Source organism: Anas acuta, chromosome 17 (assembly GCF_963932015.1).
Source record: "Anas acuta chromosome 17, bAnaAcu1.1, whole genome shotgun sequence".
NCBI lineage: Eukaryota > Metazoa > Chordata > Aves > Anseriformes > Anatidae > Anas > Anas acuta.
Genome location: NC_088995.1, coordinates 3,057,839 through 3,082,506, shown reverse-complemented (window position 1 = coordinate 3,082,506; position 24,668 = coordinate 3,057,839). Strand labels below are relative to the sequence as shown.

General features: G+C 41.3%; 2 protein-coding genes across 10 annotated transcripts in view; one reads left to right on the top strand and one right to left on the bottom strand.

The window, feature by feature from the left end:
* Positions 1 to 618: 618 nt before the first annotated feature.
* Positions 619 to 24,006, top strand: ANAPC7 (anaphase promoting complex subunit 7). Of its 7 annotated transcripts, none has more exons than XM_068654444.1 (15): positions 619 to 916; positions 1,258 to 1,444; positions 1,773 to 1,892; positions 3,289 to 3,400; positions 3,654 to 3,807; positions 3,914 to 4,056; positions 4,412 to 4,529; positions 4,980 to 5,176; positions 5,647 to 5,871; positions 6,265 to 6,415; positions 7,269 to 8,490; positions 8,661 to 8,801; positions 10,973 to 11,117; positions 12,056 to 13,126; positions 13,320 to 24,006. In XM_068654444.1, the coding sequence occupies exons 1-11, from the start codon at positions 816 to 818 to the stop codon at positions 7,456 to 7,458; spliced, it is 1,698 nt and encodes a 565-aa protein (XP_068510545.1). In that variant the 5' UTR covers positions 619 to 815; the 3' UTR covers positions 7,459 to 8,490; positions 8,661 to 8,801; positions 10,973 to 11,117; positions 12,056 to 13,126; positions 13,320 to 24,006. The 7 variants fall into 7 exon arrangements, with proteins under 7 accessions (XP_068510545.1, XP_068510541.1, XP_068510544.1 ...); XM_068654440.1 differs by having other exon boundaries at positions 7,269 to 8,801; positions 12,056 to 12,164; positions 12,983 to 13,126; XM_068654443.1 differs by having other exon boundaries at positions 7,269 to 8,801; positions 13,320 to 13,447; positions 17,215 to 24,006.
* ATP2A2 (ATPase sarcoplasmic/endoplasmic reticulum Ca2+ transporting 2) overlaps positions 18,471 to 24,668 on the bottom strand; it is a 45,354-nt gene continuing 39,156 nt past the window's right edge. Inside the window, exons 20-21 of one of the 3 annotated variants that reach the window (XR_011088634.1) lie at positions 23,103 to 24,668; positions 18,471 to 19,573 (exon numbers count right to left, since the gene is read on the bottom strand). Coding sequence is in view for 2 of the 3 variants with exons in the window: in XM_068654430.1 (XP_068510531.1) it covers positions 24,399 to 24,668 (270 nt within the window). In the remaining variant the exon portion in view is untranslated. The other 2 variants (XM_068654431.1, XM_068654430.1) reach the window with 2 other exon arrangements.

Sequence of the window (24,668 nt, the reverse complement as noted above, 5' to 3'; positions counted from 1 at the left end):
AGAGCTGTGGTGGCCTTGAGCTGACAGCTCCTCCTGCTGTTGGTGGCAGTAATGCTTGTGGAATACTCATGTTTTATATTTTACACGTTTTACTCCCTTTCACAGTAGAAAAGGGAGTGGAAAAAAATTAAGTTGATGAAAGAAAAAAATCCCAACATGTCTGTTTTATTTTATTGCTGTGGGAGGTCAACCCCTGTGAGAGGCAGTTCATGCCTCATAGTTAATGGTGGCACAAGTTAAAGCATTTCTTCTGCTTGTGTCCGAGAAGAAACCTGGATTTTGAAGGGTCTTTCTTCTCAGTTGTCTATTTTTACAGGCAGAACCTCTGCTACCTCTGAGACTTCTGTCACACTTAGCTGCCACAGCCAACAGCTAATGAAGTTTGGGGAGAAAATTCGGTTTTGAGAGAAAAACGGCTAGGTTTAAGAGCTCTGCAAACGCAGAATCTAAATCTTTTTACACAAAACACTGCTGAGCTGGGGAAGTCCTCTTCCAGTCCCCTACGACACAGTGCCCAGCCTGAGGCAAACCTCCACGTTCCCGTCCCCCGCCCGCCCCTCAGCCGACTGAGGGAAGGCGGCGCTGCGCGGGCGGAGCTATCGGGGGGCCTTGGCCCCGCCCTCGGGCTGCCCCGCCGAGCGCCTGTCAGGGCAGCGGCGGAGGCGGCGTCGTGTGAGGGGCCTGCGGCGGCGCCATTTTGAAGCGGCGGCGGCGGCCCCGGTCCCTTCCGAGTCCCCTCACTGTCCTCTCCCGGTCTGTTTTCGGTCCCTTCCCGGCCCCGTTTCTCCTTGCCGTGCCCTCCCGCCGCCGCCGTCATGAGCGTGGTGGAGCACGTCCGGGAGATGGCCTCCGCCGGGCTCCACTCTAACGTGCGGCTCCTCAGCGGGCTTCTCCTGACGATGAGCGGCAACAACCCGTGAGTGGCCCTCCCGCCGGCGGCTGAGGGGGGGGCCCGCGGGAAGCCTGGGGGCAGGAGGCGAGGAGGAGAAGGAGGAGGAGGAGGAGGAGGAGGGCTCAGTGTTAGGGCTCTCCCTAACTCCCCAAAGAGTTGTTTGAGGTAGTAATTAACGCCGGAATCCCCTTCTGAAATCCTCGCAGTTCATCGTTGTGAGGGGTTGTACCTGTTACCCAGGGGCCCTCCCAGTGCAGCAAGGGAGCAGCAACAGCTGGGAGTTGAAGGCAGACAAAGCAAGCTTCACATGCTTTGGAATCCCTTTGGCTCTTAGCTGAACTCAGTCTGTTTGCGTTTTTTCCTAGGGAACTGTTTTCACCATCTCAGAAATACCAACTCCTCGTATATCACGCGGATTCTCTTTTCCATGATAAGGAATATAGAAATGCTGTCAGTAAGTACACGATGGCCTTGCAGCAGAAAAAGGCTTTAAGTAAAACTTCAAAAGTAAGACCTTCTACTGGGAATGCTGCATCAACCCCCCAAAGCCAGGTATTTAAAAACTGACTAACGTGCTGCATGAAGTGATCAGCCCCCCTCTGTTCAGTTAATGTTACTGATTGGATGATGTAGTGTTAAATTGTGGATTTATCATGTCAAATAAACTTATTTTCTAATGAAAACCTTAATATGGTCCTGGAACATGAGTTTTTTATACATGCAATTCATATTTTTTGAAGACATGAGAACCAACAGTCAGTTGCATTTTTAACTTTATTGCACTAGACTTTTCTAACATGCTGTAAACGTTTAATGAGGGGATGTTACTTACGTTTTTTATGTGACTCTAATGTGCTTTAATGTTTGTGTTTTATTTCAGTGTTTACCGTCTGAAATTGAAGTGAAATATAAAATGGCTGAATGCTATACAATGCTGAAGCAAGATAAAGATGCCATTGCTATTCTGGATGGGATTCCTTCCAGACAGAGAACCCCAAAGGTTTGTTCTGGCAGATGTTTGTCACAAGTCCTTGGTCAGTGTATTTCTAATCCTTAGGTCAGTAAAGCAGTGTACTCTTTGAGCATAATAGAGCTTGAAATCTGTATCATACATCCATTGTCCATTCTTTCTTGGATGTAGTCATGAGTAGTTTTCATAGGGGAAAGCGTGGTTACTCTCAACAAACGCGTGTCACTTCTACCAGGAAAAAAGTTCATATGATTGTAAACTGTTGAGTTACAGCAAGTTAGCAAGTGAGTGCGAGATAACCAAATAATTTGCTCTGGTTTTGAGGTGGGGCTCGAAAAGTGAGAGTCAAGTACAGGTTTAACGTGCCGTACTTTATTTTGTGGATGTAGCTGGGCAGAGTCCTAACTTCCATCAAAAAGCTGTGTATTGCTGGACAGGAAAGGCATTCTGTCACCAGCTGGAGCTGAAGGGTAGACACTTGTAGCCTAGGCAGTCAGTTGAACTTGCTAAACTATGATTATTAAAGTTCAGCAAGTGTTTTAATATGTTCCCGAGTCCAGAATGTATAAGGAGTAGCACATCATTTTGTATTGTAGAGTTTGAGTAACGTGAGATGCTTGGAAGGATGAAGACTTTGGCAAATAGAAGGAATGCCAATGCTCCGTCTTTCCAATTCATTCCATCCTTCTTAATAACAGTTTAGATGCTAAATGTTTAGATCCCATTGTGGACTGCAGTGCTAAATATGTTGAGTCTGTGCCTTCTGGCTCTGTTATGTCATAAAGGCTTAAAAGATAAAGGCATCAACTATATTTTATCTTAAAGCAGTGTATGTGGCTTAGGCTCGGGTAATGTATAGGTGTTCTGTCTAAAGACCAAATTACAGAGCAGAAGAAGAAGAAAAGATTAAGGAAAGAAAGCTTTTAACTTATACACACTAGTGAAATGAAGTGTTGTAGCAGAAAACTAATTGGGCTGTGTAGAGCACAAACAATTTCTGTTCTTTCATCAATCGTGACTTTATTCAGAAGCTAAATGGAAACTTTCTCTGCCTTCCTAAGTACTTGGAAACTTCTGTTGATCAGAGATGTGCACTGAAAGTTAATGCAAAAAATATACAGGTCCTTCTTGACATCATATGTAAATGTTTGCCCTATTTTGACATCATATGTGCAAAATACTGAGATTTCAAGATGTATTATGTCAATACAGAAGAATATAAATTTTATATTAGGACTCAGAATAATCGATTTTAATTTTATAGTATACATTATGTTATAATGATCTCAGAAGAAAAGCTGGCAATTATAACTTCTGCCAAAAACAGGAGGGAGGGAGCATGTTTGAAGGCAAAGTTGTGTCCTTTTCTTAGTGAGGATTTCTTCTTTCTTGTACCTGACACTACTGCCATTTGTGTTCCTTGCAGATCAACATGATGCTGGCAAATCTGTACAAGAAAGCAGGTCAAGAACGTTCCTCCGTTACAAGCTACAAAGAAGTACTGAGACAGTGCCCGTTAGCACTTGATGCCATACTAGGTAGGTTTCTCCGTAGTGTAAGTAGTTCAGCACTAAAAAGTATTATAATTTGAGTTAAATTTAGGACCAGGTAATTCAGTGTAATTTGTGTATAATATATAATGCCTGCATCATGGAAATTATAAAGAACATTGTGACAAACTGCTTCTTTGTGCTTGTCAGTGGATGGAGTTTCTGGTCTTCGGACAGTTAATTTGTATTTAATGTGGTTTATGTTGACTTAATAAATTAATTTTTGTATCTTTCTGAATAGGTTTGCTCTCACTGTCGGTGAAAGGTGCGGAAGTGGCCTCCATGACGATGAATGTAATTCAGAGTATTCCTAACTTGGACTGGCTTTCAGTGTGGATCAAGGCATATGCTTTTGTGCATACTGGAGATAACACGAGAGCAATCAATACCATTTGGTAAGAGTTGAAAAGAGCATGATGTAATCAAATTATATTTTATATTTATGTATAATTATATTAAAATTACATTGTATTAATAACAGCTGTTTCTTTTCTCTTAAAGCTCTTTAGAGAAAAAGTCATTGCTGCGGGATAATGTAGATTTACTGGGGAGCTTAGCAGACCTGTATTTCAGAGCTGGAGATAATAAAAACTCTATTCTAAAATTTGAACAAGCACAAATGCTGGATCCTTACCTAATAAAAGGTGAGTAAATCCTAAAAAAAAAAGTTTACTTAGTGTAATGATCTGGTGAGTAACATTAGAGTGGCAGATACATGCAAACAAACATTCATTAGAATATTGAATATTGCTTTACCTGGCTTTCAATTCAGAATTTACACTCCAAAATTGTGTACATTGACCAGTTGCTGGTACTTGCACAGGTCAGAGTAGGTGTTTGTGTTGCCAGTCATTTAAAATTAAAAGGTAGTGTAGCCATTCATGTGGTTTGCCAAAGAAGCATTTATTAAAAATAATTTAAGAAGTTTGTTTTTATTATTTCTTGTTGTGAATGAGTTTTCCGTTTCTTGATGACTGACCTTCAAATGTTTTGCTTCAGGAATGGATGTATATGGTTATTTATTGGCACGGGAAGGTCGTCTGGAGGATGTGGAGAACTTGGGCTGCCGTCTCTTCAATATTTCTGATCAGCATGCAGAACCCTGGGTGGTGTCTGGGTAAGATGTTCTCTTTCCTTTCTTACCATGACCCTCTTGATTTGCTGCATGAGGTGGATTACAGCTGATAGAGTGGATTCAGCTTTTTTTGTACAGGGGGTGCTTTTCTAACCTTTGTGTTCTGGTTTTGGGGTAACTTTAGCTAGTAATAAATACCTATTTTGGTTGTTTTCAGTAAGTCTAAACCTCTTTGAGTTACTATACCTGTTCAGGAGTAATGATATATTAAATAGCTATAATGTTTAATATTCATATTGATTTTTGCTTGTTTATGTTTTTTTTTTTTTTAGCTTTTGAAAAGAAGTTTGTTTTTACCTGAACATGTATTTTTAACTTGAAACCCAAGAAGCTCAACAGTTGCTTGTAATCTTTTTTTTTCCCTCTCTCTTGTAAGCCTCAGTGAATGTGTGCAGGCAGTACATGTTTACAATCCATCTTGTCTTTCCGTAGGTGTCATAGTTTCTATAGTAAACGATACTCCCGTGCCTTATATTTAGGAGCCAAAGCTATCCAGCTTAATAGTAATAGCGTTCAAGCTCTGTTGCTGAAAGGAGCTGCTCTTAGGAACATGGGCCGGGTACAGGAAGCAATAATACACTTCCGTGAAGCAATACGTCTTGCACCTTGCAGGCTGGATTGCTATGAAGGTGAGTGAAGTGAAGCTATTGAAAGATAGCATTGGTGTGGTGGTGATGATTGTTGTTGTTATCAAACAAGAAAATAGACAGGAGTTCTTTTTTTTCCTCAGGCTGACTTTCTTGTAAGTACATTATTATTACCCCCAAAACTATACATTTCTATGAAAAGTGGTTAGATGAGAGATAATAGAGAACATGTGTATTTATAAGAACGATTTTCAAAAAAGATGTTTGTTTTTAAATTCTTTAATCTGGCTATAAAGAGACTTGGGTGTTTTGGGAAAATCAGTTTCAGATGATAATGTGAACTGTGTAGTTATTTGCACTGGGAACTTCATTTTGTCATACTGTCTCCTAAATTGGAACAAGTTTATATGGCAAGTAGTTAAGAAAAGATATAAAGATATATTTTCAGAGGAATATGGATTTTCTTGCAGAGTTAAAAGTAATGCTAAAATGTTTTCCTTTTTCATCATCAGGTCTCATCGAATGTTACCTAGCATCTAACAGTATCCGAGAAGCTATGGTTATGGCAAATAATGTGTATAAAACTCTGGGAGCAAACGCGCAGACCCTCACTTTGTTAGCAACAGTCTGTCTTGAAGATCCAGTCACACAGGAAAAAGCAAAAACGTTATTGGACAAAGCGCTGACACAAAGACCTGATTACATTAAAGCTGTGGTAAAGAAAGCAGAACTTCTTAGTAAGTTCACTTTTTCCATGTCAACTTACTTACAATATTAATTATGTTTTATAGTATTATGCAGCCTCATCAATGCAAGGAATGTGACGGTGATGCTGCAGCCCAGGGGGTTGTCAGTTCTATTCTGAAGGGAAAAGAACAAGAATTAATTGCATCTCGCAACTGACATTGCAGCACTTAAAACAATTGCAGGCAAAATGTTTTGATTTCAAAGTATACGTAGTCATGAGTGTAGCAGTTACTGCTTACAGAAAGTATATTACTACTATCCTTCATGCTGTCACTTCTGAGGGGAAAAAATAGTTTCATGTTGTGATGGCTTTTACTGCACACTCTGACTTTTATAGATCTGTCTAAACTATTAATTAAAACTGTAGTTTTGCAAATAAACAGGTAGAGAACAAAAGTATGAAGACGGAATTGCTTTGCTGAGGAACGCGCTGGCTAATCAGAGTGACTGTGTTCTGCATCGAATACTTGGAGACTTTCTTGTAGCTGTCAATGAATACCAGGAAGCTATGGACCAGTACAGTATTGCCCTAAGGTAACCCAGAGACTCCAAGGTTGCAGCGTATTTATAAGAATCCATAATCAACTCCAAGTAAAAAGTTGAGCATTGAGTCACTAATTGGTTAGGGCATGCATCAGAGATAGCTCTACATCATTCTCCCTTAAAACAGAAACACAACATGACCTGATAATGAATTAGTTGCTCATAAGGCTTTGAACTGAGAAGTGCAAAATTTAGGGATGGTGTTAACAGTAAACATGTCACCAGGCGTACAGCTCCTTTACTGATGAAAAGATTAAGGCGTGGATTTTTGTATTTATTATTAAATTGGCAACTTTAGGATCTGTTCCTTTAGAATAGAAGGTGCTCTATGAGCACGAGCTATTATGTAAATTTAAATAGGTGATTCAATAAAGAACCTAAATGTTATCTTATAAAGTTATGTTAAATGTTACATATTTCAATTTCAAAAAGTTAAACTTACCTTAAATCTAGCACATTACATCCACAATAAACTCGTGTTGCGTAAATGGATCAGCTATTTTTGTCTTGTAAATGATGCGTTTAGTCATAGTCATTTAAATCTTTATTACTTCCACATTCTTATAATTAGTGTTGTCTGAAGGAGTTGACTAAGTTTCCTTAAAGAGCGTGATGTTTAGAGAAGTGCATTCGTGAGGCTCAAAATGGTTTTGTATAGAGATGTAATATTTGGTGTTATTGTCAGCCTGAGGTGAAGCTGCATCTACTAATTTGAAATTCTTGGTGGTGCTAAACAGGAAGTGCACAAAACAAGATGATTTTTTTTTTATGATTGCATTACAAATAATAAAAAAAAAATACTAAGTTTTAAGTCAATGCTTTTTTTTCCTTTCTTTTCCCTCAGTTTGGATCCAAATGATCAGAAGTCACTAGAAGGAATGCAGAAAATGGAAAAAGAGGAAAGCCCAACAGATGCAACCCAGGAAGAAGATGTGGATGATATGGAGGGAAGTGGGGAAGAGGGGGACTTGGAAGGCAGTGATAGTGAAGCAGCCCAGTGGGCAGATCAAGAACAGTGGTTTGGCATGCAGTGATGGCCTCTCTTACTGAGGCTTGTTTTGGCACATGAACATACCACCGGGGCCATTCTTCTTTGAAGAACTTCAGCTATTTTTTTTGCAGTAACAGAAGACTTTTTTTTTTTTTTATAGACTCTGAAACCATTTATAGTTCTATGCATCTCAGTGCCATGAAGATTCTTAATGCTTCTTATTTATTAAGTATAAGGGATTAACTGTACTGAAGGTTATTTGCAACTTTTAATTTCAAAAAATCCCTGCTAAAACTAGAAGCATTATAGAATCTAAAGTGCATAATAAGCCTATTGTTTATGATGAGAACTGTCTAAATTGTGTTCAGGGCTAAGTGTGCTTGATTGATTTGTAAATACAGCGGTTTGTATTCCTTTGTGAAAAAGGTTTGTATGTTCCCTTGTTTGTATGCTACCTTTTGGGCTCACACTCCTGTTGAAGTCTGGAGGAGTTGCTTTGGTGTGGCTGAAAGCAGCACTTTTCTCTTGCTGTGTTTGTTGAATTAATTTGTCTTTTTATAAGGCATGTCTTTTTATCTTCTGTGTGCTGTAAAGGAGACGTTTGATACGCCACTCGGCATTGTCTAGGAGGACATTTTTGTAGTTGACCGATTTCTGTGTCTACAGAATTGTACCAATGGTGGAGAATTACGGCAGTTTGCCCAATCCTTACTGAACTCTGTAATCACATAAAGTCTGTACATTAACATTTATTTTTAAATGCTCTTTAAATGCTCTTTAGTTTTATTTCAGAATGTTACTAAATGGTTTTTCATCAGTGACTCAAAGCACTTCACATTCAGCATACAGCAATGACAATTAAAATGATATAAAAAGAATTCATCCCTTTCCACATGCATTACTGTAAAAATGTTAAAATTATACAAGTATGTATTGTCTTGCTTTTGCCATGTTTAGATACTTCCTGTTGGGAGATAATGTTTGAATTCTTGTGTTTTCCATCACCTTTTGAAGCCAAGTTACATTGCTTATTACAGATTCTCAACGTTCTCTCCTCAGCATCATCTCTTCCAGGGTGAGCTTCGTCGTGTAATCCAGAAACTTTCAATTCTGTGGGCTTGGTGTGTGGGAGGAGGAATTACTTTGTGCTCTTACTTTTCTTACAGCTCTGATTTCCTTAGTCTTACGAAAACATCTTTTTATCTTGACAATTTAATTCCTTTTGTATTTATTCTGTTACCACAGTTATGCTGGAGCAGACAGACTTTATTACAAGACTAAAAAGTAGTTCTGAGTATCAGCTGGAGGAAAAATGCCTGTTTGCTACAAATACATGAGATGGAAAACAAGTTTCTCCCTAATCGTAGAAGTACAATGCAGATAAGGGTAAAATTTCTTTTCCTCTGTAATATGCACTACATGAATTAGAAAAATGCACAACAAAGAGACTAGGCAGTTACTCCTATCGTAGTCTATTTTGAAAATACTTTTTTATGTCACATCTTATAAAGGGAGTCTAATAGTTTATCCATTTAAAAAAACAAACATCTAGGTATGTGTTCTCTCTGGAATTCTAGGGGCTTTAGACTTTCCAAAATATCAAGCTGAGCTATGCTTAATTGAAGAATATATGGGAAGAACAGAAAAGAACAGAACGCTGCTATCTTGGTGATTGAATTGGCATAAACTGTGACTGCTCCTTAATTAAATAAATTCACCAAATGGCTGTGTTTCAGTTAGTGAACACTTTGTTAATTGCATTCTGGTGTATGAGAGGCCTGAAACCCTTTTTTTTCTTTAATGAAGAACCTAAGTGTTTATACTATTGCTGTCTGATGAAAAAAGTATACACGTACAAGCAAATTCAAAGCATTTTTTCTTTTTTCACCTCCCTTGTGTTTTCTTCACACTCAAGGTTTCATCAAATTGTATTCCATGTCTGAAAAGTAGGAAGGTTCATTAGCTTTGTTATTTCAAACATCCATTGTAGATGAAAGAATGTAATTTTTAATGTTATTAAACTGAAGAACAGGCAAATTTAATTTTTGATGAAAGAAGCATATGAGGTACATGATGTAGATTTTGTGATCTGCTTGGCCTTTTTGTTCTAATGATTCCTTGAAATAAGTCATTAATCACAGGTGGAAACCACTACTCTTACACATTTTTCTGAAACAACATTTGCATAGAACAGGAAGGCTGAGAACCACAGTTTTACTAAATCATTCTGTAGTGTTTTTGTAGATAACCTGATAACCTCTTGTAGGATAGAGGTGAAACGACAAGATAAATGAACATGCTGTGAAGCAAACAGTGTCCTTATGTGCAGCTTTAGCAAACTAGCCCAGGTACACCAGAGAACACCTTAAGATAGCTGTCAAAATGGAGTGAAATCCTTGCTGATTTATTTTTCTGAGAATTTTACTCCTTATTGAAAGTGAAAATTCCAGTGAAAAGATACCTGTAAATAATGCTTCTGTAAGGACCTGGTGTATTAGGATTATATCACTTGTTTGTAGTCTTTGCTAGTAATTGTACTATTTTTGTAGTATCTAATTGTAGAGAATAAGGAACTTTAAAATGTCATATGTGCCAAAGCATTTGAGATTATGTAGATAGATGTACTTAGCACTAGCTTGAGAATTCTAAAGGGGTTTTTCTTGCCTATTAATGAGCCTTCATTAGTGCTCTACTTTTAGAACGTGATCTCGGGTTTTGCAGAAATCTTGTACTCAAATTTAGTTACTGGTATTCTAGTTTAGAGACTGGAACAATTAGCTAATTCTGTGTAGTTGATCTCATTCTGTCCATTAATCATGTGCTCTGCACGCTAGAAGTAAAAATCACAAAGCCAAAACCTGAAGTTCAGGCTGTGTCAAATCTGTGATGTAAGCTCCCAGAAATGAAGCAATTCTTAGGGGAGGCAAGAAGCTGTTGCCATCCAGTTGTATTTTACAGCACTGACACATCTGCCAGTGCTAGTCTCTGGGTTGGGTAAGGACAGAGTGATTGCTTGAAATCCTGACAGCTGTTTGACGTTTAAATCACAGATGTCATTAACAGGTTCTTAATTCCTGCCTGCTTTATGATAGGCAAGATAGAGAAGTGATATAAGGGGATGGGATTTCTTCAAATCTAAAGCCTTTACATAGGCTTGGGGATGAGTCTTAATTTAATGGAATCGAAAAGTATCATGCATCAATGATGTGGCTAGGAATTATCTAAATAATATATGTTCTGTAGCAAGTGACTTGCCAGTGCTTTCTATGATGTGCTGATAACAACTAAAATACTGGCAGTATTTAGAATTCTGATTTCCAGATCTTGAGAATCTAAGAACTGTGAAGCAGAAATAATGAGGACTGGTGGCCAATATAAATGTTTTTGTCTAATTGAGGCGCTTTTTCCTTTTCTGTTACTGCTGATTACGGAGAGATTTTTGATTAACTAGGGCTTTTTTTTTCAATAACTGTCTTATTAGGCCTGTTTTTTTTTTTTTTTTTTTTTTTTTTTTTTTTTTTTTGTAGTGATTCTTTTCTTCTATCCTTACTTTTCAGAAGCTCAGTGATGTGGAAACTGATCTGTCGAAGATAGAGGCAAGGAATATTTTTTTATCCAGCAAACCCTATTTCTTCATTCAGACCTCAGATGTAAAGAAATCTCAAAGGCTACGTTGTACTGTTGTGGTTTCAAGTTACACAGGTATATTGTAGCCAAATATTAAAAATAAAATAAAATAAATCTAAATTAATGCAGACTCCAGGGGTTTTAAATTTAGTGTCCTTAGGTGGGATTAAATTTAGTACGTTGGTACAACTTTATGTAGTACCCAGTAAAAAGCAATTACACTGTAGTCACTTTTGCAATAGTTACTTCATAGAAAGGATTCAGTGTGAGCTTAAGGAATTACTCCCTTACCAGTCGTGTTCCCGTACTGCCCGTTTTGCCTGGGTAATGGTTTGAAAAGTAATCCTGTAACAAGATTCCTGAAATTCCCTCAGAAATATTCACACTCCTCTCCCATCCTATTTATTTTTATTTTACTTTTTATCTGCTTGCTTCGTGGCCCCACAAAAGGCTGCTTGGTTCAAGGATATCGAGGAGGAGGGAGCTGGGAGCTGTGTTGCTGTTGAATTGCTGTGTAGGAGCTTTGCCTAAGGCCCTGCTGATAATTAACAGGTTTGTGACGGTCCAGTGACCAGATCTTGGAGGGAAGGATGACAAGATAGGAAGAATAATGGTGTGATGGTGTGGAAAGGGAGAGAACTGGGCAGCTGCTGCTGCTCCTGCAGTTCTGCTTGTTTTCAGAACTGGCAGACTGGTTAAGATGTCATTTGGAAGCTGGTCAGAAGGAGGCAGAGAGTACACAGAGCTGGGTGTTTGGGTGCAGAAAAAGAAGGGTGTATTCTGGTGCAAACACAGCTCAGTGAAAAATAAACTGTTCGTGTGGGGGATTTCACTGTAACAATGTCCAATATCTATGTATTAAGCAAAGCTATTTGGCTAGTCCACGTCGATTGCTGTTGATGACAGCAAAACAGAAGGAATGATCTATGTTTTCACTTGCTGTCTTGAGCCTTGCACACACTTAGCTAACATTAATGCTAATGGCTGTTTAATACTCTATATGGAATGTGCAGGGGAAGCTTTCACCATGGCGAGTCACTGACAGATGTTTACATTGTAAAAGCCTCCATTTCAAACAGCTTCCCTGCTCCCAACCAGCTCCCGGGAGAGGCAAAGGGCTTCGTAAGTTTGGAGATCAGTTTCCTCTTCTTTCTTTCTCTGTCCGCCTATCAAAATGTTGATGCATGCAGATGGTTTGGGGATCTACCAACAGCAGTATAATTCCTGACATACAGATTTTAAAAAGGATTGGGTTTTGTACATCTGTCCCTTCACAGGCAGTACCGTTTCTTAAAGGACAGCAGTACCGTTTCTTAAAGGACAATAGATGACATCTGCTGAACTGGCTGTCCTGCTTGTGTTCTGACTATGTTATTTTAACCAGTGCGTGGCCTGGCAGGAAACAGTGACTTTGCATTCTGAAGTTTTACCTTTGGTCACTTCAACTTGCTTCTTTTTAAATGTCAGCTGTCTGTTTTAGAGCACAGTGAGCCTCAGAATGCTTGTCTAGAGGAAAAAGAGGGGAAAAAAGCCCACATCCTGAGACTTGGACTTGACAATTTCTAAAATATTTACAGAGAACAGAAAATCCAATTACATCAAAGCCGCCTGACGGGCAGGCAGCAGCACACGATGCTCAGCTAACGAGGGGTTTTGATGGCTTGGAACATCTCCCGGTTGGGCTCCCTGGGCTGGGAGGGTTTAGCAGTTGGCAGAGGTGAGATCTGTATGCTGGCATCTGATCCAAGAGCTTGGGTCAATCTGGCGGCACAAAAGACTCCATTCCTGTGTTGGCTGGAGAGACAGCACACTGCTTGTGCATTGCTGTAAAGGTCACTAAGATGCCAGCTCTTTCCCCGAACTATTTATCAGATCTCTGTTGTTCTGCTATTTGCCTAATGTTTATTGCCTAATATATTGTGTTCTCCCTCGATGTGTAGTATGGTCTGAAGAGCTGAAGCTGGTAACTTGGCTTCATCTTGTTGGATACTGAGCGGTTTTCCAGGAAACTTCAGCGTGATGACATCAGTAGAGCAAGAACAGCAGCATGCAGATATGAATCTTCTTTACCCTGGTTGGTCTGGGTAAGCTGCAGTCCATATGGTTCTTGGAATAAACATTTGCAAAGCCTGTCTGCTGGGAAGCCAGCGAGTATCTGCAGTCAGTGACTGAGGAGCTTTTCTGCCTTGGAATACTTGATGGGCTGGTAGCCAGTGATGCTGCAGGCAGACCAAATTGGCAGAAAGCCTAACCTCAGGTTTTGGTTTTCCTCCTTAGGTCCACAGTGGAACCAAGAAGGAGGCAACGTTCGTGTGGACTGAGCGGGCAGTCAGTCTGGTAGACCTGAGTGATCTGGAATGCAGGCGACTTCCAAACTGGCCTGGATCATGCAGTTCGTGCCTTCTGTAAGTTCAGTTGTCTCATCTGCTGAAATATCTGTTTAATGCGGGGAAAATCAGGCATTATTCTGAAAAATAGCCCTTCCTATGTTAGTGTAAATTCAAGCTGACCTGGATAACTGCTGGATTCTGCTGCTGCTGCTGATTGTTGCAAGAGGAGAAGCTGTGTATGGAGGTGGACTTTAATGTTTCCTCAGCTCGCTAGGACAGCTTTTAATAGGCAGGCAGGAAGGTGGCTCCAGCTAACCACTGTTCTGCAGAGGATGTCACACTGCAACTCAGACAATTAGATAAGGCTGCAGGATTCTGTTGAATGTTCACTTCCCTTACCAAAATGTTGGGCTCTAAGAAGGTTTAAGGACCTTCCACCCAGTAACAGTCCATCCCTGGAAATATCTGAGTTTTTGCAAAAGGGGCTGAACTCTTCCTGTGCCATGCTTTGATTTCAGCTTTTGTTCTTGCTGCCTCTATTGTCTGAAAACAGCACATAGGAAGCAGGTTGGTTTGATCTCCCTTTGTGCTGTGATCTACCATCCGTGCCATCAATCCAGAGGTTTTAAAGGGCAGAAGGAAGAATGTTCACCATCTGGCCTTACTTGGGTGTCGAGACACACACAGGGGCTAACCTCACCTGCTGCTGGGCTCTTGGCCTTGGGAAGGAAACTCCCAAAGCTCCTGGGCATGGCCTGAAGGGAAATGTTGCTTGCTGCAGGTGAGGCTGCTCTTCATCTCCCCTGCCCTGAGGGAAGGGAAAAGCGTGTGTCCTATTTCTAACCCTGGATTACTCGTAGTGCCAGCCCTGTGATGGCTGCATTTTCACTAGGATGCTAGGGAGAGGAATTGAGTGGTTCTGTGGGACGTTGCCAGTGGAGCTTTCACTGAGATGGAAGTGTCCTGATGAGGACTTCAAAGACAAATGGCAGCTGGTGAGGGGAGGAGGCGAGCTCTTAATCCCATTATGCTGTAAAAGCAGGGCAACAGCAACTCCATTTTGTGAAAGGCCGGATGGTGTTAAGTCTTTCAGCATACATCTGTCAGAAAAAAAGCCCTCATGCTTCGGGCTGAGGACTGCTTAATGAGCGTGTGGAACCTGATTAGCAGAGGAAGAGCCAAATGCTAAACTGGTCTTACCAGTGCAGCTCCGAGCGCACGCAGAAAGGCAGCGTAAGGTGTCAGAGCAGTTCCAGGAAGAAAAGAGAAGTGTCCCAGGGAGTCTGTGTGCTCCGGGGTCAGCGTCAACTGGAGAAAGGAATTTTCCAGGACTTTAGGTGCTTGAATTTTACTTCAGCACTTTTATTATCTCTGCCCCTCAACCCAAACTAAGGGAACATCTCGTTCCCCACTGCTGTGGGCAGCCACCAGCAGCACTCGCCTTCCTCTGTTTGTTCCATGCGCTGATACAGATCTAGTGCTGTGCAGTGTACACAGTCATTCTTTGGGCTAGTTTTGGCACGTTACATGCAGCTTTTTGCTGTTTTATTGCGGAATCTGATTGACACAACGCTGGGATGTCCGTGGAAATGTCTGCAGTGTCGCTCTGGGAGATTCCGTAATTCCGCAAGGCAGAGAACTTGTTAAAGCAGGCTCGGGGTGCTTTGGGAGCTTGGCCTTGTTTTCTGAGAGGCCAGCTGCGGTTTGCAGGCATCGTCTGATGGGCTGGAGACTGAGTCAATGCTGCAGCCATTTCCTTCTGGTTTTCTTTTTGATCCGTGAAATGCCTGGGAGCTGTGTTGAAGAGCAGCACGGTTTTGGCAAGCAGTCCGCACCCAGTCAGTGCTGCCTGGCAGAGGCTGAGATTTCCAGCACCTGCCGGTTGTTTGTGAGCACGGGGGGGTGGATTCTCGTGTTAGCAGTTCAGCAAAGGTACAAAGCCTCGTGGTGATGTCCTGAGAAACAGCGAGTTTGTTCTTCCAGGGGCGGAAAGGACACACATTGCAGTGAGCTCAGGGGTGGTGGGAGCTTTTTCTTTTGTGCCCCTCTTTTGCTTGGTGAAGGTTGGTCTCAAACCTCGACTGAAGGTCTCTGCTAGTGCTCGAGTCCTGCAGGAGGGCAATGATAAGATAAACTGACTTTTAAGTTACAAATTCTGTCTGGGGTGTCGTGCCTCACTGAATGCAGGGCAGGGCAGGAACAGGCGCGAGACCAAAGCGTCGCTGTTTTGCAATCACAATGCGCTGGAGCTGTGTGACTTGGTTCTGGATGCATGAGCTGGTTGCAGCTTGATTGTTAGCCTCTGATGTTATCTCACCCCAATAGTAAAGCAGTGTTCTTTGCCTGCCTCGGTAGGAAAAATTGACTCTGCCACCTGCAAAAATAGCATGGGTTTATAGCAGCCCAGGCTTATCAGGTCTGGGGATTTTGTTGTTGTTTCTGAAGTCTATTTCAGTTGATTATGGCAGCTCAGTCTCAGAGAAACACTGAGCTGGACACCCCAAGCAGCTCTTGGAGGCTGGCCATTGCTGAAGAGCAAGACTAGAGAATTTTACTTCTCTTAAAGCTGGTGATGTCAGCAAAATCTTGTGTTATTCCTAGGATTATGTGCAAGTGGGAGTTCGTACAGCCTCCAGAAGCACTAATTAAAAGGGAAGTTTCTGGGTGCTCTCATGATTTTGCGCATTCCCTTCAAGCTGCTCCAGGAGGCTGATGAAGATAACTCTTACCATATGAATTCGGGTCCCTCTCTCTCTATTTAAACACACAGCAGGGGCCTTGACCTTGTTAGGCAGACAGTTGAGCCTGCTAAACCCATGTCAGAAGGCTTCTGAGCACTCCGAGCTTGGTGACTACTGATCTTGCAGGGTTTCTTCAGCAGCAGTAGAGCTGACCTACATTTTCCATGTCAGCCCCTGGTCGCCGCTCTCGGTGCTGCCCCACTTAGCTTAGAGCTTTCTGTGCAGCGTCCCGCGGGCTTTGCAGAGCCTCAGCTCTGGGCTGCAGTTAACTGCTTCTGAGGTGTTTGTGGCTGATAGCAGAACCTGAGGTCATGACTGCAGTTAGATTGGTTCCCCTCGGTATTGATTGTGCATCTTTGATTTGGGCATCGAATGACACAGCAGCAGGCTTGTGTTAGATTGCTGGGGACAGAAGTCAGCCGGTGGTGGAGAAGGTGTGTGGTGCTCTGGTAGAGGTTGGTTTAGAGCAGCTGAATCGTTGGGGATGAAATGTTCTAAAACTGTCTTCAGGTGCTCAGGGCTCTGCAGGCTGAGCAGAGGGTGGGATGCTCTTCTTCATTCTGCGGCTTCTGTGGGCTCGGCCCGTAGATTTTCCTGAGGCTCTTTTTCAGAGCTGAGGTTGTGAAACAAATGAGCTTTCTCCTCTACCAAGTGCTTTCCTCATTTCTCACCCACCAGCCTGGGGGTGGCTGTGGGTTCAGATCTTACGCAGTCACATTCACCTGGCTGGGAGCTGGGGCTGTTTTCTGCCTCCTGTCCTGGAGCTTGATGTAATTTGCCCGTAATTCCTGAGGGTGCTGGGAACCATTTCTCTTCCCTCCGCAGCTGTCAGAGTGGGGCCCATCCATGCAGTGCTTTGGAGCCAGGGCTGTGCAGCGAGGTGAGGAGGAGGAGGGGGGCGATGAAGCTGTTTATCTCAGCATCTCTTACCCCACATGCTCTCGCACTTGAGTACCTAGCAACCCACTGAGCTTCACAAAGTTTTCTCTGTGTGGCTCTACTCCAGAAGTGCTGCTTGCAGTTCATCTGGGGACTAGTTATGCTTGCAGATCATAACTAAAAAAAAAAATGTTTAAAGCTAAGTTAAGGGTTTGGTCTCAGTTCACTCCCCAGTGCTGTGCTGTCAACGCAGAAATGCCGAAACCATCCTCGCACCGTGGCAGCAGTACGGAGTGGAAGCTGAAGCTGTTTTCTGAACAACGAATTAATATAATTGTCAACAGCACCGAAACCAAACGTACAGACTGGCAAGTATTTATGAAAGTAGAAAAGAGGGCATCAGCTCAGCTGGGCAGCAGGAGTAACTTTTACAGGCTGTTGCTACACCGTGTGTGTGTGTTCTGAGAAACTGGACTTCAGCTGCCTGTAGTCGATAAAGAGAGCTTTGTTTTTCTTACCATTTCCTGAACACCAGCCTAGAGATGTTTGCTAATGGGGCAGTTTCTTCCCTAATGGGCTGAACAAATGATTTTAATTGTTTAGCTCAGGTGTCTGCGCAGTGTAATGGACAGCTGCTGTTTGTTGGCCTGTGCTGGGAGCAGCTCCGGGAGGTTATTTGGTGACAGTGCTGTTGGTGTGCGCAGGAGCCGGTCTATAAATAAGGTGGAGGGAAGAGCTGCAGCTGCAGATAAAAGCTGTGCTGAACTCGGTTCTGACAGCCTTGGCCCAGAGGTTAGGAGCAGAGCTCAGCTTGCTGGGAACAACACTACCATAGTAGGAAGCAGCCTTCTCCTCCAGCCCTATGTATTAATGCAGCGCCGACCATCATATAGCGGAGCTCAGCCGCGGAATTCGGCTCTAGTATTTTTAAACCTCGTGCTGTTGTGTTTGAAGGGGCTCAGACATGTCACCTAATTTGGATAACGCTGTTTGCTGGCGCTGTGCTGGTATCATGGGCTAGTTGGAGAGGCATTACAGTTAATTTAAAACGCATTACTCCCCTTTGAAGTTGGCTGAAGTTGCAGAGTTAGAGAGGCTCTGCTTGTGCCCTTACTTCCCTCCTCTTACTCCAAACAAAACGTAGTTTATGGGAGTCAGAGCAGAGCATTACAGGACACTTGGCTAACCCAGCTTTTACCCTTCAGAGTGCTTTAGCCTTGCCTAACACTGTAACGAGGGCTCTGATGCTGTGACCTGGTGGGACCTGCACTGCTGCAGCACGCTTACCGGCAGAATTGCTTAAGTCTTGAGGAAGGGAATAAGCCATGACTAACAAAAGCAGCTGTAAGCAGGCTGGTCATGGCTTGTAGCAAATGTACTCTTGGTTAATCTTCCTTCTGCCTATGGAAGGTGGAAGGGGCCAGCAGCTACTGAGGGCTGGGGCAATTTAGGAAATAGAAAAGGACAAAAAATAGAGATGTAGTTGGGAAAGAAATGTTTATTTTAAGTTTCTCAGAGGGATTTACAAACAATGGAGCATTTTAAAAAAAATTGAGTGATCAAAGTACTTGACAGTGTCCCTTAAACACACACACAAGCCCCTGGACAGAGGAAGTCACACCAGCGAGGAGGTCAATACTGCTGGAAGAGCAGCTGGCATCTGCATAGTTCTAGAAGGAAAGATTGCAATGCTGTTGGTGCAAATATGTGTCATCCTGGCATTAATATAAGAGCACGCTGAAGTATGTACGCATGTACCTGCGGAAAACAAAGTGCATAAAATAACACACAAAGTATGTATTGTAGAATAAATTTATTTACCTGATACAAATGAAACTAGGTGTGATGCTTCTTACTGTCAGCATGTAAATAGACAACTGATCTTATTTACAACTTCTAAAGGTCATACATGCAGTTGTGGTAACTGGCTAAATCATTTGCTGCTTTCTAAATAAATGCATCACAATATTTTGTATTGCACCAACATCTGTCTTACTGCTTTAAATTTAAATAAGTTACATTACAGTGCAAAACAGGTTGATTTGCACACATGATAAAAAAATCCAAAGGTATGAATTGGAGGCTTACAGTTTAACATTCATCTGTAATCTTTTCAATGAGTTTTATAAATAGGATAGCATTGTACATAAGCTGTTATAGAGTAGTATGTTTGGATGATACAATACAGAGATTTGTCTACAACCGAAGGCATGCAGTTTTGATATTGTACATTTTATAAACTGACATTTTACATACAGGAATATGGAAAATTGGCTGACAGCTCGGCGATTCTTGTTCAAAGATAAACAAACTCTTCTCCATGCTGCACAGAACCCAAACTTCTCTGGAGAGAGTTTCCAATTCTGTAACTATATTGCACATTTGTACATCTGAAGTCCTAATGGTACCACACATTTCTTCCACAGAGAACACAATGAGTTTTGTTTTTAGGGAAAGCAAAGAATCTTTACACATGATACATGCAGAAGTTTTGGTAGATGTGTTGCTAAAAACACATGCACGCAACAAAACAACCTTACATTTCTGCAAAATTGTTTAGGAAGCGATTACTCCAGTATTGCTGAAAAGGAAAGAAAGAAAAGGAAACAGTTAATAAAAGGATGAATGCAAAGTATCATTGTAAAAGCAAGACTAAGATCAACAGTGACAGAAGAAAGAATGTTAAGTCTGATAACAACTGCTCTGTCATTGAAGGGACACTCTCAGGTTACTTTGTTCTTAAAGCCCAGGACACTCTGGATTATGTCTCAGCTCTTCTGAATTCAGCAGAGCTCCCTTTATCATCAAAGTCAGCACCTTCTCCAGAAGACCATAAATGAAGATGAATTGAGGTATGTTTGGATAGCGTTTGCATTTCTTTGCCTGACTAGTGGTAATAGTAAAAAGTAAAGGGAGACTCGTCTGTCTTTTAGCTTCTTATAGTACCCAGTTTGAGCTATTTTTTTCCCCTTTAAAATAAATAATCTTGAAGAGTGTTCTTTTAATTGAGGCATTATAGTGCACATTTGGCCCTGAAGTGACCTAACAATGTCCCTTTTTTAAGTTATGCAGCTTATTCTGGGAAGCAGTAGGAAAGCTCCGAAGAAGTCATTAAACTACACAGATTAATGCGTAGGCAAAGGGTAGAGTACAGTATAACTACTGGACTTTACCCCTAAAATACAGCGTAAGGTTAGCCTTGGGTCTGGAAAAAGTGTACTCTGATTGCCTAGAACTAAAGGGTGGCTCTTCAAAACATTGCTTAACACTAAAATTTAGGCTCTCCTGCTAGGATTTGAGAATGCATAATATTAATGCAATTAAGGATGTAATTAGCAGAGATTAGGGAAACAGTTAATGGTTAGAAGTGCAAGAAGGTAAACAAGACAGGTGCAAGAGACAGACAATTTTGTATCAGTTTTTACCTCCCTTCATCTCAGCAAATTTAACCATCTTTAAGCAGTTTACCACATATAGTCTGTGCATCAGCTGTGTTCTTCGAACAGTGACAGAGGACTGCTGTACTGCATTTTATCATCAGATTAAGAACTCATTTTCTTACCATGAGCTTTCTCCAGAACGGCCTCTCTACAACCATCAGCTTTGCAGCACTGTGAGAGACTGGGATGTATTTTTCTGCAGCTTCTTTCATACTGATTTATTTGCGGTAATGCTTTGAGAAACCAACCATGGACTAATTTTAGTGCCTGGATACAGGCAAGAAGGAGCAGCTTGAATTGTGCAGCTCAAAACCAGTACTTTGAATCACTGCCATTTGAAAGCTGAGAGCACCTGGGGCATGACAAAGATAAAAGCCCTTGTCTTCATGTTGCTGGCATATGACTGCAGCTGCCTGACCATCCTCTTTGCTCTGCTTTGGACCAGCCCACAGAACACTGAATTCAGGAGGCACTGCTGTCATAGCAAAACCCACTGGTTTCCCAGCATAAGCTGGGATCCCTCCTGGTGTTTCTCACATATGGTACCATCAGTCACAATCAACATTTAATCTTACACACCCCTCACGTGCTAGAAAACAAGCAAGGTGTGAGGAATTCAGAAGACCAGAGAGATGAAGCTCAGTGAGATGAGAGCAAGAGAGCAAAGGGAAACAAAAGGAATGAAGTTATCTTCTTAAAGTTGAGATGGGAAATAAAACCTGAAAGCCCACAGCAGAGCAATTTTAGTGCTGGGTGCTTGACCACAGGGGAAGAAGCACATGGTAAGTCTTAATGTTTGGCCAGTCCAGACCACACCAGGCTGGCCTGCATCTTACAGTGGCAACACCTGGAGAACAGAAGTACTGAAGCATAACAGCAATTGTCACTGAACCAACAATAATGAAGCACTGATCATAGGGAACCCTATTGCTCCATTTCTGCAAAGAGGTCTAGACAGCAAGACCAGGAGACATCTAAAAATAATAAAGAAAAGCAAGGTAGGTTAAGATTGCTTGGGCTCTTTAAGCAAACCCTACAAAACCAGGCTCCTGAGGTTGCAGAAGCAGTCAGGAGGGATAAATGCCACTCCATTCGCCCACCAACAGCCTAGCTTTCAAAGGTAAACTCCAAGAAACAGAAGGCTCCTACTGCAAGTGAGACCCTGAGATAACTGATAGAAGTGAGCCCTCAGCAAGATTTGTCTTCAACATACACAACTGAGTGTGCCAGACAAAGATTCAACAGAACGTGTCAAAGACTGAATTTTAATTTATCCATTTTCCCCTTCAGTGTCTTAGAGATGGGGAGAAAGGTGTTGTATACAAGAATTATTTTGTGTAATAGACAGGAAAAGAACTGTACAAGAATTGCTCTCAACTACTGCCACATACATGGCTTAGAAAAGCACAGCTCTGGAGGTTTACACAGAGCCATTGCTCAAAGATTCAGTGGCTATTCCTGCCCCCTTGAAAAAAATCTGGCCACAATTCTATTGTTTCCAACAAATGACAATGGACGTGGATATATTTTGATCTCAAGGAATTCTAAATTACATGACCTGTAAGTTTCCTGTTTGAAGAAACAGGAGCAAGCCTTAAAATGCTCAGTTAGTATTCAGACAGCATCTGACTGGTGCTGGCCATCGGTTTTGTGGTATGCAAAACATCCAGGTTGGCAAAGACAGGTTCCTCCTTACATAGAGGGCATTCAAGCGAGTTCAACGCTTACAGCTCTACAAAAAACCTCTTACATCATTTCTATCTCCCCCTACCTGAGTCACTTCTGCATCAGTTAAAGTATATCAATGTTTACATAAACAGGGAGTATTCGCAATGCAGTGGACTTTCAAATCAGGTCTGTATTCTGAGGCTGGCATGTATATCTGAAAGCTTGAAACCTAAAGAATTAATCTGTGCTCACTGGATTCCAGCTGGCTCTAAAAGAGCAGAGAGGAAAATGGTAGTTAAAAGCTACGAGGAGTAAGAAAGCTGTTTGAATTTGGTTATTAAAGCAGATTTCGAGCCAACACAAGATAACACAGCACCTGCTACTCAACAAAGGCATTATGGCCCTCGTACAATTTTCAAAGACTATCCTGTGAAGCCAAGACTGTTCTTTTGTCTTTTTGTATGACCACTGTTCAAAGTGTTTCCATTCATTGGAAACAATAAGCTGCTTTTGCAAAGAGGAGCAGAGAAGCACCTGCGCATTGAGCACTGTGTGGATTATTCCTAGAGAAGGGCTGGTGTGCTCAGAGGAGGACAAAACCTCAGAGTAAACCAGCACCTGACCATGAGTACTAGTGTTCTGCACACTAAACATTCATATAAACACCTGTCATTGTCTTAAGTTACAGATTTATCCAATTTTATCTTGAACTTAAGACAAAGCTGTAGGATCTTGGGGTACACTAAGGCTCCTGGCTGCTCTAAAACAAGCTCTAAAATGCACTAAAACAAAAGCAAGAGCTTTACCTTCAGAATCAGTAATTTCAGCTTCACACCATAAAACGAGAGTCTAAAGTGGTGATAATAATGTAGCACAGCAGAATTTGACAAAACACAGCATGGGAATGAAGGAAATTACTATTTATTCTTCAACATGTATACAGCATATGCTATTTTACAGCAAGTCACCACTGGCATGGTGAAATGGAAGAGAAATACTCACTTTAGTCGATGAAAGTTGGAAGGCATTGGAGAAAAACACCACAGTTAGGACTGTTAATGACTTACACGTTGTTGATACAGGACTGAATTTGAAAACATGCTTTAACATTTACCGTAATAATGAAGGTGGTTAGTGCCACATTAAAATAAAAATAGTTCTATACAATATGTTCAATTTGGTCATGTGCTATTTACAGATTTTACAAAACACACACACGAGCTTGTTACTTCAAGTCAGGTAACAACAGGCCAGCAGAGTAACTCCATGTATACAACTTAGCATTAGTGCCCTAAGTGTAGGAAATCCAATTTCTAGCTATGCAGTGCAAGTTATTTTTCCAGGTCTCGTTACAAGTTTTGATCTTAAAGGGGGAAGAAAAAAAAAGTTCTGACACATGTAAGTAAGGTATTAAAACTCAACTTAAACGCTCTTTTGGAATTAAAACAGACTGTGTTGGTTAAAAAGGCTTGGTTTAGATTTAAGTAGACAGAAGAAAACCTCCCTATCCCTGCATCATGGGCAACACTGGCAAAATAAGGTCTGTTACAATAAAAATACAATAGACACTTAAATAAATAATCTTTAAAAAAAAAACTGTGTGTTGAGAATATGGAAGAACCCCAGCAGGCTGCACCTGGAATGATATTTTCTGCACGAGCAAGATTAGGCATACCTCATACAGAAACTGGTGTAAACAAGGACAGTCAAGAACCAAGAGCAAGGGAGCAGGAAGAGGGGATACAGAAGAAATCCTGACCAAGGTAGCAGTACTCTCTACCCAGTGCAGAAAGTTTGGCTTATGAAAAAAATAAAACCTGACTGTATGACAAATTAAGTTGGGATGATCATGCAGAAGACAAACAGTTACATGCTTTTTTTCATTTTTTTTTTTTTTTTTTTTTTAGTTTCAGACAACACACATTCATTCCCTAAAATCTGCTGCCAATTTAGTTTGATAGTGTCCGCTGGCTCAAAAAAATTTACTTTTTTTTTTTTACATGATGAATAGACTATTGAACAGAACACTGTACATGCTTTTCATCTACAAAAAAATTGCATAAAATAGTGTTAGTTCTCTGTACATGTCAATGGACACTTTAACTGTGTATAAAAGAGGAATATATTGCCCCCACTGAAGTCAGAAAAAGCAAAAAACCAAAATCTAGAGTATGAAACCTCCATCACCGGCAAATATGTTCATGTGAAAATTCAGCAGAAATAGACAGTTGCTCTAAACAATAAAAAAATTGATTAAGTTAAACTTTTTCTTTCAATGTAAAACTGTCACCATGTCAGTCAAGACCAGAACATATCACTAAAGTTAGTGTCTGTGCTGTAAAGCCAGATAACCAAGGGCATAGTAATGAACACAAACGGCCAGGAAACTCCTTCGGTGCATGCTGACAAAGAACACGGTTTGGTGGCAGGCCGCACACTATCTTTACCAGGTTCCAGGTAGTTACGGGCCACGTATTTAAGTGTTTCATCCAGCAGAATGACAGGTAGTGAGATTTTCAATACCATCAGCCATTGCGTCACATTCAGAGGTGTGATCTGGAAGATAAT